We start from the raw sequence: 12,991 nt of genomic DNA, 5'->3' as shown, positions 1-12,991 counted from the left end.
CTCGTACACCTCATTCCAATAATGTACTAAATTGTTTTCTGTTTTGTCCATGATTACCCATGATACAATCATAGCCCTAACATTGTAGCTAGAAGGGATAACAAACACATCCCTTTGAAAGGGCATGTCCTTAACCCTATCAACATTTATAATGAAAGAATTTGTTTTGCCTCCATGGCAAACTACAACTACATTGAAAAGAATCAACATTAATGTTGCAGCCATTGCTGCAAAATAAAAGAAACTCTTTGCACCCAAAATATGATGAGGATGACTTAGCTTCTTGTGCCAGATTTCTGTCACATTTTCCTTGAATGAAAAAATAGTTTGCTCCTCGTCCAATGGTTTTAGAGGAAAGCTTTTACCTTTCATTTTCACCTTGAACATATCTTGACCAGCTACATCTTTAATCAAGCAATTTTTGTCTTCAAAAATAACTCTAAATCCTCTTTCAATCAGTTGACCAACACTTAACAAATTGTGGTCAATTTCAGGAACGAAAAGAACATCGGGAATAAACTTTGTGCCTGCACAGCTTGTAATTGCGACTGTCCCCTTACCTTTGACTGAGATATAATCACCATTACCTATTCTGACTTTGGTGACATCAGTTGGCCTTAAATCTTTGTAAAGAGCCTTGTTGAAGGTCATGTCGTTGGTACAACCGCTATCTATCAGCCAACTTTCACTTGATTCATTGCTCAAGAAACAAGTAGCTACAAATAACATGTCTTCCTCCTCCTCCTGATCAGGAACCTTAGCTTCTTCCTCTTGTTGTTGATTTTGGTTTTTGCATATGACAGTTTCATGCCCAAGTTGATTGCACTAGGTGCATTTAGCGTCAGGTCTTTGCCAGCATCTGAATGGAGGGTGACCCATTTTGCCATAATGTTGACAAGGTGGGTAACTTTTCTTTCCACCCTTTCCTTTATCGTAATTATTTGTATTGCTTTGACGGTTGGCTGGATGATTCTTCTTGTAATTTCTGGCTTGTTGGCTTTTGACTAGAAGAGCACCTTCAACAACATGATCTTCCCTCATCAAACTTCATTGCTCTTGGGCTTGGAATGCATGTAGCACTTCTGCAAATGTGATTTTAGACAAATCTCTTGTGTTCTCCAAGGAAGCAATAGATGCTTCATACTTTTCTGGCACGGTTACCAGAATTTTCTCAACAATTCTAGAATCAGGAAAATTGCTGCCCAGCAACCTTATCTTGTTGGCAATACCCAACAATTTGTCTGAGTATTCTTTGATTTTTTCAGACTCTTTCATCCTTTCCAATTCAAATTCCCTCATTAAATTAAGTACCTGCATGCTTCTTATTCTTTCATCCCCAGCGTACTCTTCCTTTAAATAATCCCAAATTATTTTTGCTGATCTAAGAGTCATAATTCTTGTGAAGATGGTTTGAGAAACACCAGCAAATAGACATGATTTTGCCTTTGCTTTTGTAGTTTTTCTCTCCTTGTGAATTTTGATCTGGGCCATGGTAGGATTTTCCGGCAGCGGAAGAACTTCATACTCTTCTTCTACAGCTTCCCAAAGATCTAGAGCCTCCAGATAAGTTTCCATTTTGACAGCCCAAAGATCGTAGCTTTCTCCATCAAAGACTGAAGGTGCAACTCGTGAGAAATTTGATTCAACATTCATTTTCACAAAAAAGCTCTGGATACCAATTGTTGGTTTTTAGAAGAGAAATGAAGCAACAGAGAAATAAAGATAGAAGACGATGGAGAATTTTTGAATTCAGGAAAAGGATAATTTATTCAATATACCATCATTACATATATAATGATTCAAAAATTCAAAAATAAAATAAAAAATCCACTTAACAGTTTTCCGGTAGATAAAAATAAGGGATTTGTTCCTAAAGTGTAGCAACCACTTATTTACTCAGTCCTATCTAATAAATTAAAATAAATTAAAGCGGTCACAAAAAACATAATTCTAACACGAACCTTCAATCTTATGAGTTTTTCCATGTTCTTCTCCTTCTCTCTAAAAGCTCTATTCCTTCTCCCTACAAATTCTCATCTCCTTCTACTTCTGATTAACAATCAGGCCACACCTAAGCTTTCTTGGTGTTAAAGGCTTTCATTTGCATCGATCAAGTGGTTGTTATGAGTTGGTAAGTTCATTCTCTTCCTAAGAAACCTGTTTTTGGGCACATGCAAGCCAAAGTTTTGGTTGCATGTGTTCATCAGTTTCATCTTCACAAAATCCTGATCATGTTTTGGTCTTTGGTTAATCCTTCCTTCTTGTTCATTGAGTTATAGGTATTCTAGAAAAGGTTGGTGTTTGGGGAACGCTTTCTGCTGTTGATTAAGCAGTTGTTCTCTTAAAAAGGTAAGGGAAGCTTGTATAATTTAATTATGATTCTCAGTCTTAAATGGTTGTAGGTTTGAATGATGTTTTGTTTAGTTATTTGATGGATATGAAAGATATTGGTGTTACTGCATGTTAGTCTGCAGGTGTTGATGATTGATAAATGGCATGAACTAGGTATGAATAAGGTTTGATCATAACTCTGCAGTATTATGCAGAATTATTATTTGTTGTTAAGAGTCATTCGTGACCGTTCAGTTTCTGCTATGTGTGTTCAGTCTTAACTGAATTCTTCTTTAGTAGAATTTCAGTGAATGACCGATCGGTCTTGTATTATATATAATAGAATATAAAGTTCGGTCCAAGCATAGTTTTACGTTTCCACTTAGTAGTCACCCTAGATAAGGTATTCAATATAGTTTAAGTTTGCAATAAAATAAATATTCTCAGTTGTAAACAATGTTCCTTATTTCAGTGTTCTTTTACTAGTACTCAGTTCTTTAAAGTGCTCGGTCTTGTACTAGTATTCGGTTTCTTAGTATGTTTGGCTAATATGAGTAGGTATTTATTTATAAAACGTTCGGTTATATTATCAGTGTTCGGCCTAAGCACTTATTGTTCAGGTTAAGTCAATAGTGATCAGTCTAAGACAATAGTATTCATTCTAAGTTATAAGCATTCGACCAATGATTCAAATGTTTGGTTTAAGCTTTAGAATTCGGTTATTAGAGTGTTCAGCTTCAAAGACATTCGATTCATGCTTGAGTCGTTACTCTTCACATGACCATTCAGTCATGTTCACATATAGGGAGTGGTCTCCCGTTCGGTCTTGTTCATAGATTAAGTTAAGCTTTTCCGTTCGGTTGTACTCGAAGATAATGATAATTTTACTGTTTGGTTTAATTTTACTTATATATGCATATTGGATGAGGAAGTATGTGGTTATTATATTTCAAGTGGTATGAAAGAGAATTCCAAGGAGGAATGTCTCGATGATTGGTTATTGAATTGGTAAAGTATGAATATGGATAGTGAAATTCACAGCGTTCATCTTGAGATTCTAATGATTATTAATTCTCACGTAGAGATAGGTAAGTCATAGTGTGAGAATGGCAGGAGGTCCTAGTCCAGAGGGAATCTGGGTGAGGTATGACAAACTAACCTAGGGTGGCAACTGAGGGGTTTCCAGTTACTACACTACTCGGGTGCAAGAACGGCCACAAACTACATATTCATACAATCCAGATCGTCAAGTCAAGGAGTCGGTTATTGTATGTATGTTATGTTTGGATATTGCTTGAAATATATATGTATGATGATTGCACGTTACAAAGGTTTGATTGAAAATATGATTATGTATTGTTTATGTTCTTATGATTAATTAAATTACACTAACTTACCCTACATTTCCTGTCTTGTCTTATGTTGTCTGTTCGGTCACCTTTTCCCTTGCAATGATCATTCTTTGGATGTGAGCAGAAGGTGAGGAGTGTTCGTTGGAGCAAGCTTTGGAAGGCGAGAATCCTGAAGTCTAGATTAGGACCGTTCAATCAGTAGGCTTAGTATCTTTTGTACTACTGTTCGGTTTAAATTTAATTGTAAAACCGTTCAGTTTATTCTTATATTTTGTATTAGACTTATGATACTTTTGTAAAACTTAAAATTTTTTTAAAGTATTTTAAGATATCTGTAAACCTTATTTTTATTCTAGTAACTGTCCTATCATATTGATATATGTTAACTCCATTATATAGTATTTTGCTATATTTTTTAGATGTTAAGAAAAAACATTTTGTAAGTTTTAATATTTAAAGAACACGTAAAAGTAAAAATATTTCGTAATGTTTAGACTCATTTGAAAACAGTAAGTTTCTTGAAAATAAAATCATAAATTCTTTATTTGTTATTTTTAGGGAGAAACCTATATAATTTTTTAAAATTACAATTTTTACAGGACTGCTACAAATGGTGAAATCGACCAGTCCAGATCTTACATCCAAATACTAATTCGGCAAGGCATTTGCATGCGTTTATCTTAAAACATTGCGGACCAAAAATTAACTGATTTAAAAAAATAAAAGTGTAAAAATCACATAATAATTAGATCTATACAAGCCAAAATTACATTTTTACATTAAATATATTTTCAGCATACATTGCCAAACTGTTCCACAAAATTACTGATACACATCTTAGAGGAACAAGTCAATCTCACTACCCTTGTTCAATAGAATTAAACAAAATAATTGATTATGTAAATGCCTTATCACCACATCCCAAAGTTGGAGAAAAGAACTCGCCCATTTCTTGATCCTTCAAGCTTCATTTTAGATTCACCATAATAAAGAAAAAACCGAATTGTCATATGAGCCAGTGCATGACTGTTGAGACTCATGACTAGACCATTTTCTCAATTGAGCATGTGATCTTTTCCTTCAACAAATTATGGAATCCCTCTTACCACTTGACTTGGTGAGGAATAACCCATCAGTTGATGAAGTGGTGAACTTTTTGGCTGAAAATGTGCTTCAATTTCTGGTGCAAAATTGGAGGAGTTCATATTTGATTTATCTGTTTCAACTGAAGCCTCACCAGTACCAGGACCTATTACAGCAGTTTTCTCCTTCTCTGTTATAGTCTCCAAGGTACCAGAAGATACAGTTGGTTTATCATATTCACTGCCATGCAAGGGATTTAACGGTATGGGATCTCCTTCAGAGGAGTAGCTCTTACCAGCGGAATTTCCATAATCATCAGAATATGAAGCATGGTCTGCATGTGGGGAATGATGGTAGTTGTCACGAGGCTCAGATGGTGGATTGCTTCCATAGATGACCTCGTTTAGGGACGGCTCTACATCATTTGATGCATAAGAGACTATGTGACTTCTGTTGTGCAGAGAAAATTTGAGTACCTCTTGACATGCACCACATTTGAGCTGGTGAAACACCCTTTTGAAAAGGAGGAAATCTGCAGGCAGTTGCAGCAGTTTCAAGCACTTATTGCAAGTGACAAACGGTGCTCCACCGGCCACAGGCCGGTAATGTCGCCTGGTCAAGACTGGTTTCTCCCTAAAATGTTTTTTCACCTCAGGCCTGTACATCTGATCACAAGACATTGTTTCATGGGCATGTGCTTGAAGGTTAGAGGTCATGGACCATTGTGGACTTACAGGATAAGAATGGTGGGCTGAACAACAACTGTGACCTGGATTATGCCTACATAACTCTTCATGCTGATAAAGATCACGTGGAGGCAACTCTGCAGAGTGTTGCCACTGTTGGGGACAGCAATTGAAACAAGAAGGATCAACATGGTGTATGCTGCATGTTGGCTCAGTTGAATAAGGTGCACGTGAAAAATTATGCTTTTGGCACCAGTTGATTCCATCATACCTGGGGTAATCCAAACCATGATAAAATCTTCTTTCATGAAGATCATGGCTTTGGTATGCAGACATGTGACTTCCCATGGACGATCTTCCATTGGTTTCACCACTTACATAGCTAGTTCTGTTGAGTTGATACTGCAATTTATAAACCAATCTCAACAGTTTCATCTTCTCCTGGTCAGGGTCATCATATGAGTCATGTGAAAGATAGCTTGAGCCGCAGTAGAACTCATCAATAATTTGATTTGATGTGCTTCCACTTTCATAGCCAGATTGTGAACCACTTCGATGATGAGGTATTCTGGGTGGAAACTCATCTCTCTTTGTTCTCATCCAATGTGCATGATCATGTCTTGTAGTCTCTGGAACTTCATTTATATTCACCATGCTGTCTCTTTGGACATAAGGCCTTCCCTCCTGAAAATAACGGTTTATTGTTTCAAGATCTCCATGTAGCATGCTGTTAACAATGCCTTTACCCTTTCTGGATCCTCCCTCAAAAACCCCACTAGAAACAGCGTAAGTGTTCTCAAAAGAATCTAAATATTGATTAGGGAACTGGTCATCCACCCCATCATTTGAAGAGACACTTCCATCATAAGCATGGTAGCTTCGAGTGGTTGAAGATTTAGGAAATCCTCCAAGAGTACCACTAGTCTCAAAACCAGGATTCATCACTTCTGTGTTATCAAATGTATCCACAGACCTTACACGATCAAAGCTATGAGCAATGGTTTTGGAAGATGCATGGTTGCTGAATGAACCCTCTTCAAGTTCACTGGGGTAGGCACATGAAATGCTTCCTTCTTCAGTACTTAACCTTTTGGCAGTAGATGTATTTCCTGCATTGTCCACTTCAGATTTTGCACCCACTAGATCTGATAGCAGATGTTTAAGATCTTCACCATTCAACTGCTCTTCTGTTACCTCCAATAACAAGTTTCCGTCAAGTAATTCTTCTGATGTTGCTTCTCTGCTTCCATTAATGACCACCTTAGGATTCGCACCAAATAGCTCCAATTTGTCATTATTGACTCCTTCTTCACCTGATCCACAAAATAACTCTTCTTCTGGCCCTTCTAGTATCAAGTTTCCATTTACTTGTAAATCTGATTTCTCATCATTGGCATCTTCTTTATCCAATGCACTAATTAACTGCTCCCCTGCTCCTTCTAATGGCACATTTCCATTACTTAGCTCTTCTCCTTCTAGATGCAAGTTTGTGTTAGCATTTTCTACTGAACACACTGCCACCAATTCTGCTGAGGCATCATTTTCAAAATGAGTTAGCTCATCTGAACAACCACTTTGACTTCTCATATCTGACAATTTATACATATCCATCTCATTTTCCAGTGTCTCATCTGACAAATTAACATGTTCAATCCATTCTCCATTGCGTTCACCATTTTCAATTTGATCCTTTCCATCATTTTCATCCAAAGAAAATTCTCCCAAGGAAGAACCAGAGGCTTTTTCCATAAGACCATTCTCCTGTGAAATAACTGTCTGCTCTCCATTGTATTTACCATCTTCAATTTGATTCCTTCCACCATTTCTATTCAAAGAACTTTCTCCCGAGGAAGAATTAGCTGCATTTTCACCCAAACCATTAGTCTGAGAAATAACTGGATGCTCTCCATTGTATTTACCATCTTCAATTTCATTCCTTTCAACATTTCCATTCAAAGAACATTCTTGTGAGGAAGAACTAGCCGCTTTTTCACTAAAACCATTCTCCTGAGAAATAACTGGCTGCTCTCCATCGCATTCACCACCTTCAATTAGATACCTTCCACCATTTCCAGCCAAAGAACTCTCTCCTGAGGAAGAACTAGATGTTTTTACCCCAAAACCATTCTCCGGAGAAGTAACTAGCTGCTTTCCATTGAATTCACCATCTTTAATTTGATCCCTACCACCATTTTCACTCGAAGAACATTCTCTAGAGGAAGAACGAGTTGTTTCTTCATTGAAACCATTCACCTGAGAAGCAACTAGTTGCTCTCCATTGCATTCACCATTTTCAATTTGATCCCTTCTATCGTATCCATCCAAAGAGCATTTTCCTGATGAAGAACTAATCAACTTTTCCCTCACACCATTTTCCTGATATCTAAGTAGTTTCTCTTCATTGTTGTATTGTTTATCATCAGCTTTAGGATCCACTGCATTTCTAGGAGCTGCATCCGTTTCATGCATACTAGACTCTGAGTTCACATCCTTACTTCTTCGTTTCTTAGCTGTATGGGGCGCAATGAAATGATTTCAGTTACATAATAAGAATTATCGAGGTATATGTACAGAATCAACAAATATTTCATATAACTAAAATACATACAAGAGGAAGACAATAGATTGGAACAACAATATTTGCTTCCTAGAGTGGGAAATAGCTATTCTAGCAATCCTTTTATTTCAATCTATCAGAGAGCATAAATCATATCAGAAAAATCAATTTGGTTTGCCTATGTTTACAAGAAAATAACAACCCAAACATTTTGTAAGTGCAACAGCCTCAAATTTCACAGCTGAAAACTTTTACTCCATCATGGTTCTCTAGATACCCCAAAAGGTAAAACCATATAAAATGAAATTTTTACCTTGAAGTGTTGTGCCACATCCACCACACTTGTACACATCATAGTCTGGAGACTCTGGAAGAAGTTGCCAGCATTTAGGGCATAACACTAATCGTGGTTTGGGTTTGGGAGCTGATTCACCAGACATCTTGCTCAAAATTTTTAACAAAATACCAACAGATTTTCCACAGTAGATCTCGAAAGTGAAATACCAAATTCATTCACAGCATTCTGGCTGGAAAAAAATGGTCTCCAAACTTTCACTGTCTGCATCAAATAAGATTTCAGTTTAGCTCGAATTCTAAAAAACAGTTGGCTCCTTAATTATGTAATAAAGCGAGCATGGTGTTGAAGAAAATGAAACAACAAGAAAAAACAGCAAGAGGTAGAAAATCAAAGAGATAGAGATAATAAAAGCGCCTGTTCATATTTAGTAAATTTTGATGTGACTTTATGGGTCTTGAATCAGTTAACTCTACCAACTCTGATTTAGCATAACAAAACAAACACCACACTACCACCAAGATGCACCAACTATAGAAATAAATGTTTTCGGATTAGTAAATAAACTTCAAAAGGAGCATGCTCTAAATTTAGAAAGCAAATACAAAATTCTCAGAATCTATCTATCGACCACGTGCTCTTCAGAGGTAGTCTCATAGCTCGTAGTATTTAACCTCAAAAACTCATTTTAACTAGCAATTTGAGAAATTCTTTACCATTTTGACTAAGTTCTAATAATCGGCACAAGATTATGATGTAAGATCAATTAAGTTTTTAGGTCTAAAAGTGAAAACAACAAAAAAAAACAAAAACAAAAAAAGGAAAAGCAAATAAAAAACAGAGAAGATGGAGCTGAATTTCATAGAATGGACAGTTAAAGTTCACATTACCACTCACACAAAGGGAATCACGAATCATTGGAAAAAATATGTTAAATATTCTCACAAAATAAGCTGATTTATAGCGTAATTTGCGGTTTTCAGAATATTTCACCGAACAAAGAGAAGCCCACCACACCAACCAACTATATAATCAACATTGGCACCTATCACGCAAAAACAGAAACCCTCTTCACAGTACACAACCCCACAAAGAAAAAACAAAAACAAATACCATTTTTTCCTCCAATAAACCATGTTTATGAAAACCAACAAAAAAAAATCACCAGAAGAATCAAGGTATCCGCACCCATTAAGTGAAAAGAAAACAAAAGAAAAAACATCAAAAGAAAAAACAAATTTCAGAACTCACAAACCCAGAAAGAAAAATAGGAAACAAAATTCATTTTTTCTCCAAAAACAGATTTTTAAGCAAAACATCATTAGAAAAAAAGAAGAGAGACTCTCACCGCGAGAAACAGGGTGCCCAGTACGCAGCAACCTCAGTTAGCATATTAGATCGGATCAGAAGGTATGTTGGGAGAGAGAGAGGAAAGGAAAAAGATAAAGAAGAAGAAAAAGAAAAGGACGAGAAATTGAAGTTAAACGAAAAGGGTGAATGAAACGAAGGTGGCGGGAAAGAAGGGGCAGAGAGAAAACGAGAAGCTTTATCTTTTTCCCCAGGCTTTTTTTTTTATTGTTCCAGGGAATAAGAGAGAGAGAGAGAGAGAGGGAAGCTGCAGTGGATTATGAATGAATTGCGTTTGCGTTGGTTTGGTCAACTCCTAAGATGTTTTGTGGCTGCAAAAACAATCTAAGTTGGATGGTCATTGGTGTTTGTGTGTTAACTGTGCTGTGTTTGTTTTGGTTTGAGAAAGTGATGAAAGAGGAAGTGAGGAAAGAGACAGCAGTGGAACTAAGGGGTTTAAGAGTCGGCGCTGTTTCCATTTAAAGCGGAGCCAAACAAACCAACCACCAACCGTTTACGTGGCACTGTGTGTGGGTCCCACTTTGACTTTTACATTTGTTTGATGAAGATTAGGTTTTGTTATCTTATCATCATCAAATACCTTGCTGGCATTTGCTTCATGGAAGAAAAAGCAGTTTTTACTTCATAAATGATCTCATAGATAATAAATTAAAAAAGTGTTTTAACAAATAAGTTCACTGATATAATCATAATTTATAGTTTCTGAACATTAGAGTTATTAAATTAAATTAATTTACAAATTAGTTAGTAAATATGAAATCTTATTATTTTAATATAAGTTTTTGTATATAAATAAAATATATTATTATACAATTTTGGATTTATTTTTTTAAATAATTATTTTTTTAAAAATTTTACATAATTTTTTTATATTTTTTCTAGATCATTTTATTTAGAAGAGTTGATGTAATAAAATTAACTAAATCTAAATTTTATCAGTCATTTCTAAAAGAATTGATCGGGTATGTCTTATAGTAAGTGCAATTTATAACATTGAATATTTTTTAATTTAAATTATTTAAAAAGTAAGAAATGATTTAATAGATACTAAAGATAATATATATTAATTATCTCTGTGGATTTAAAATGGGTAAAAATTAATAAAAACAAATTAAAAATAATAAGAAAATACTTAAAATAGAAGAAATAATGATGAAAAAAAAACAATTCATAAGTAAAATTAATTTTACTTGCACATTTATTATATAAGGAATTAGATAAACCAATGAGGTGACTATTTTCATTGTAGGTGTTTTTTTAATCATATTTAAAATTGTATTTTAGCAATAAATAATGTTTTTAATTAAATGCAAATCATCAAACTGAAATTCTTGAAAGGTTTTTGTAGAAAAATGTTTTAATATATTTTGTTCTCTTTTTTTGCATTGGTTGTTGTTTTAGATTTAAGAGAAAAAATTATTCCGAGGTCGTTTAAATATTTTGTTTAAAGAAATACGATAGTTTGTCTATTTCTTACAATATATCTTCTAGTTTTCTTGTTTTTCTGTCAATTTTCTTTTTCTTTTCATTCATACTCTTTAATCAATACGTGTTAGTTATTTCTTATTTTTATAAATGTGTAAATTGATTAAAAATTAGATAGAAAGCGAGGGTATAATCAAGAAAGAAAACAAATTTAGAACATACAATATTACTTTTTACCCATAATAAACTAAAGTTTGAATTTTTTATGAGAAAAAAAAATAGTGAAGTAAATGACAATATTTTCTCAAACATTATATCATAAATTGTCTACTAGTTTTTATATTAAGCATACTTTATATTATATTACAAAACATGTTTCAAACATTGAATAAATTTAATAAAATTTAATTAAAAAAACAAATTCACACATTTTAATTAAAAAAACCATATTTAACCTTATTAAATATAATATAATAGTTAATTTTTTTCAAACTTTTTTGTTCAAAATTTTTTAAAAACTAAGTAAAGTCAATAAGATATTGTTTGTCACGTTTTCCAATAAATAGAAGATTATGAAATATTATGAAAATCGGCGCTCTTTTCGTGGCGGATTTGAATTTGTAAATAGAACAGTCAGAATATTTTACCTTACTTTTTCTTTTAAAGAATTAAAATTTAAAACGTTATTCTTAGTTTTATTTTTAAAATCCATGATTTCTTGAAACTTAAGGGCAATACTACTCTGTGGCTGATTAAAGGAGTTGTGCATTTGAACATGATTTACAGTTGCATAATTATTTATATATATATATATATATATATATATATATATATATATATATATATATATATATAATTACAGGATATCAAATTACTGCACTAATCCACCAAGTTTATAAATTGTCATTAAAGTCTTAACAAAAAAAGAGTTTAATTTATTTTAGTTTTTATAATGTAGGTAAATATTTTTTATAATTTTATTTAAAGTGACGTAATGTTCGTTCTTTTGTTAAAATGTCCTGAGATGCACATGATTGTATTTGAATTTTCATTTATTTTTATTTTCTTTTAATTTTTTAGTTTTCCTTTTTCTTTTGTTTTTTTTTTAACTTTTTCCATTCCTTTATCTCTTTTTCTTTTTTCCCAAATTGTACCATTTCTTCATTTCTTTCGTTTACTTCCTCACATTTACACTCACATGCACATACATAACATTTAGTATAAATCATCAAGTACCACCACTCCTTGCTCTCTCCATCTCCTTATTTTTGTTTTATCTATTTTTTCATCCTTTTAATCCTGTTATTATCCTTCAGTACAATTTTATTTTTAGGATTAATAACTTTTAATTTCTACCCACTTCAATTTCTTATACGATTGTCTGGTTTATACTTAATCAACAAGCATATGTTATTGACAGTTAGGCTATTTCTTTTTTTCTTCGATCTCATCATCAAACAACACAACCACTTTAATGGTGGACTCATGTTTCTATGTTTTATTTTCTTCTGTCTCTCTCTTTTTTTCTTATGCTTTTTTCCATTATTGTATCTTTTGAACTTTTTGATTATTTATCTTACCCACTGATGGGTGTCGCGGCCCATACAAATTTGATTGCAATTTAGAAATGCAGCATAGTGCTAGGAAGTGACTCCTAAGTCGTCTCTCAAGGACCAAACTGTGGTTCGAGAATCAGGTCTCACACGAAGGGGTTGAAAGTTTTGCATATGAGAATTACACTAAAGTAAAATGCATAGAAATTAAACACAACTCAAATAGGATAGAAAGCATTTTAAAAAAAATAAAATGAAATAAAAATAAAAACTCAACCTACAATTCAAATTAATTTAAAATAAAAGAAATTAAAATAAAAATTAAAGTTTATCTAAATCCT

General features: G+C 33.5%; 2 protein-coding genes across 2 annotated transcripts; both read right to left on the bottom strand.

Annotated features, from left to right (window-relative positions):
* Positions 1–1,047: 1,047 nt before the first annotated feature.
* On the bottom strand, positions 1,048–1,653 carry LOC106763427. The gene has a single exon (XM_014647622.1). It carries the CDS (start codon positions 1,651–1,653, stop codon positions 1,048–1,050), a length of 606 nt encoding a protein of 201 aa, XP_014503108.1.
* A 2,782-nt stretch (positions 1,654–4,435) lies between these two features.
* Positions 4,436–10,104, bottom strand: LOC106764979 (protein ENHANCED DISEASE RESISTANCE 4). The gene is made up of 3 exons (XM_014649444.2): positions 9,653–10,104; positions 8,323–8,568; positions 4,436–7,962 (listed from the first exon to the last, which is right to left on the bottom strand). The coding sequence occupies exons 2-3, from the start codon at positions 8,447–8,449 to the stop codon at positions 4,772–4,774; spliced, it is 3,318 nt and encodes a 1,105-aa protein (XP_014504930.1). The 5' UTR covers positions 8,450–8,568; positions 9,653–10,104; the 3' UTR covers positions 4,436–4,771.
* Positions 10,105–12,991: the final 2,887 nt, after the last annotated feature.

The sequence above is a fragment of the Vigna radiata genome, chromosome 6 (assembly GCF_000741045.1).
Source record: "Vigna radiata var. radiata cultivar VC1973A chromosome 6, Vradiata_ver6, whole genome shotgun sequence".
In the NCBI taxonomy this organism is placed as follows: domain Eukaryota; kingdom Viridiplantae; phylum Streptophyta; class Magnoliopsida; order Fabales; family Fabaceae; genus Vigna; species Vigna radiata.
The sequence above is the reverse complement of the archived record's forward strand: the minus strand, read 5'-3'. Positions and strand labels throughout refer to the sequence as shown.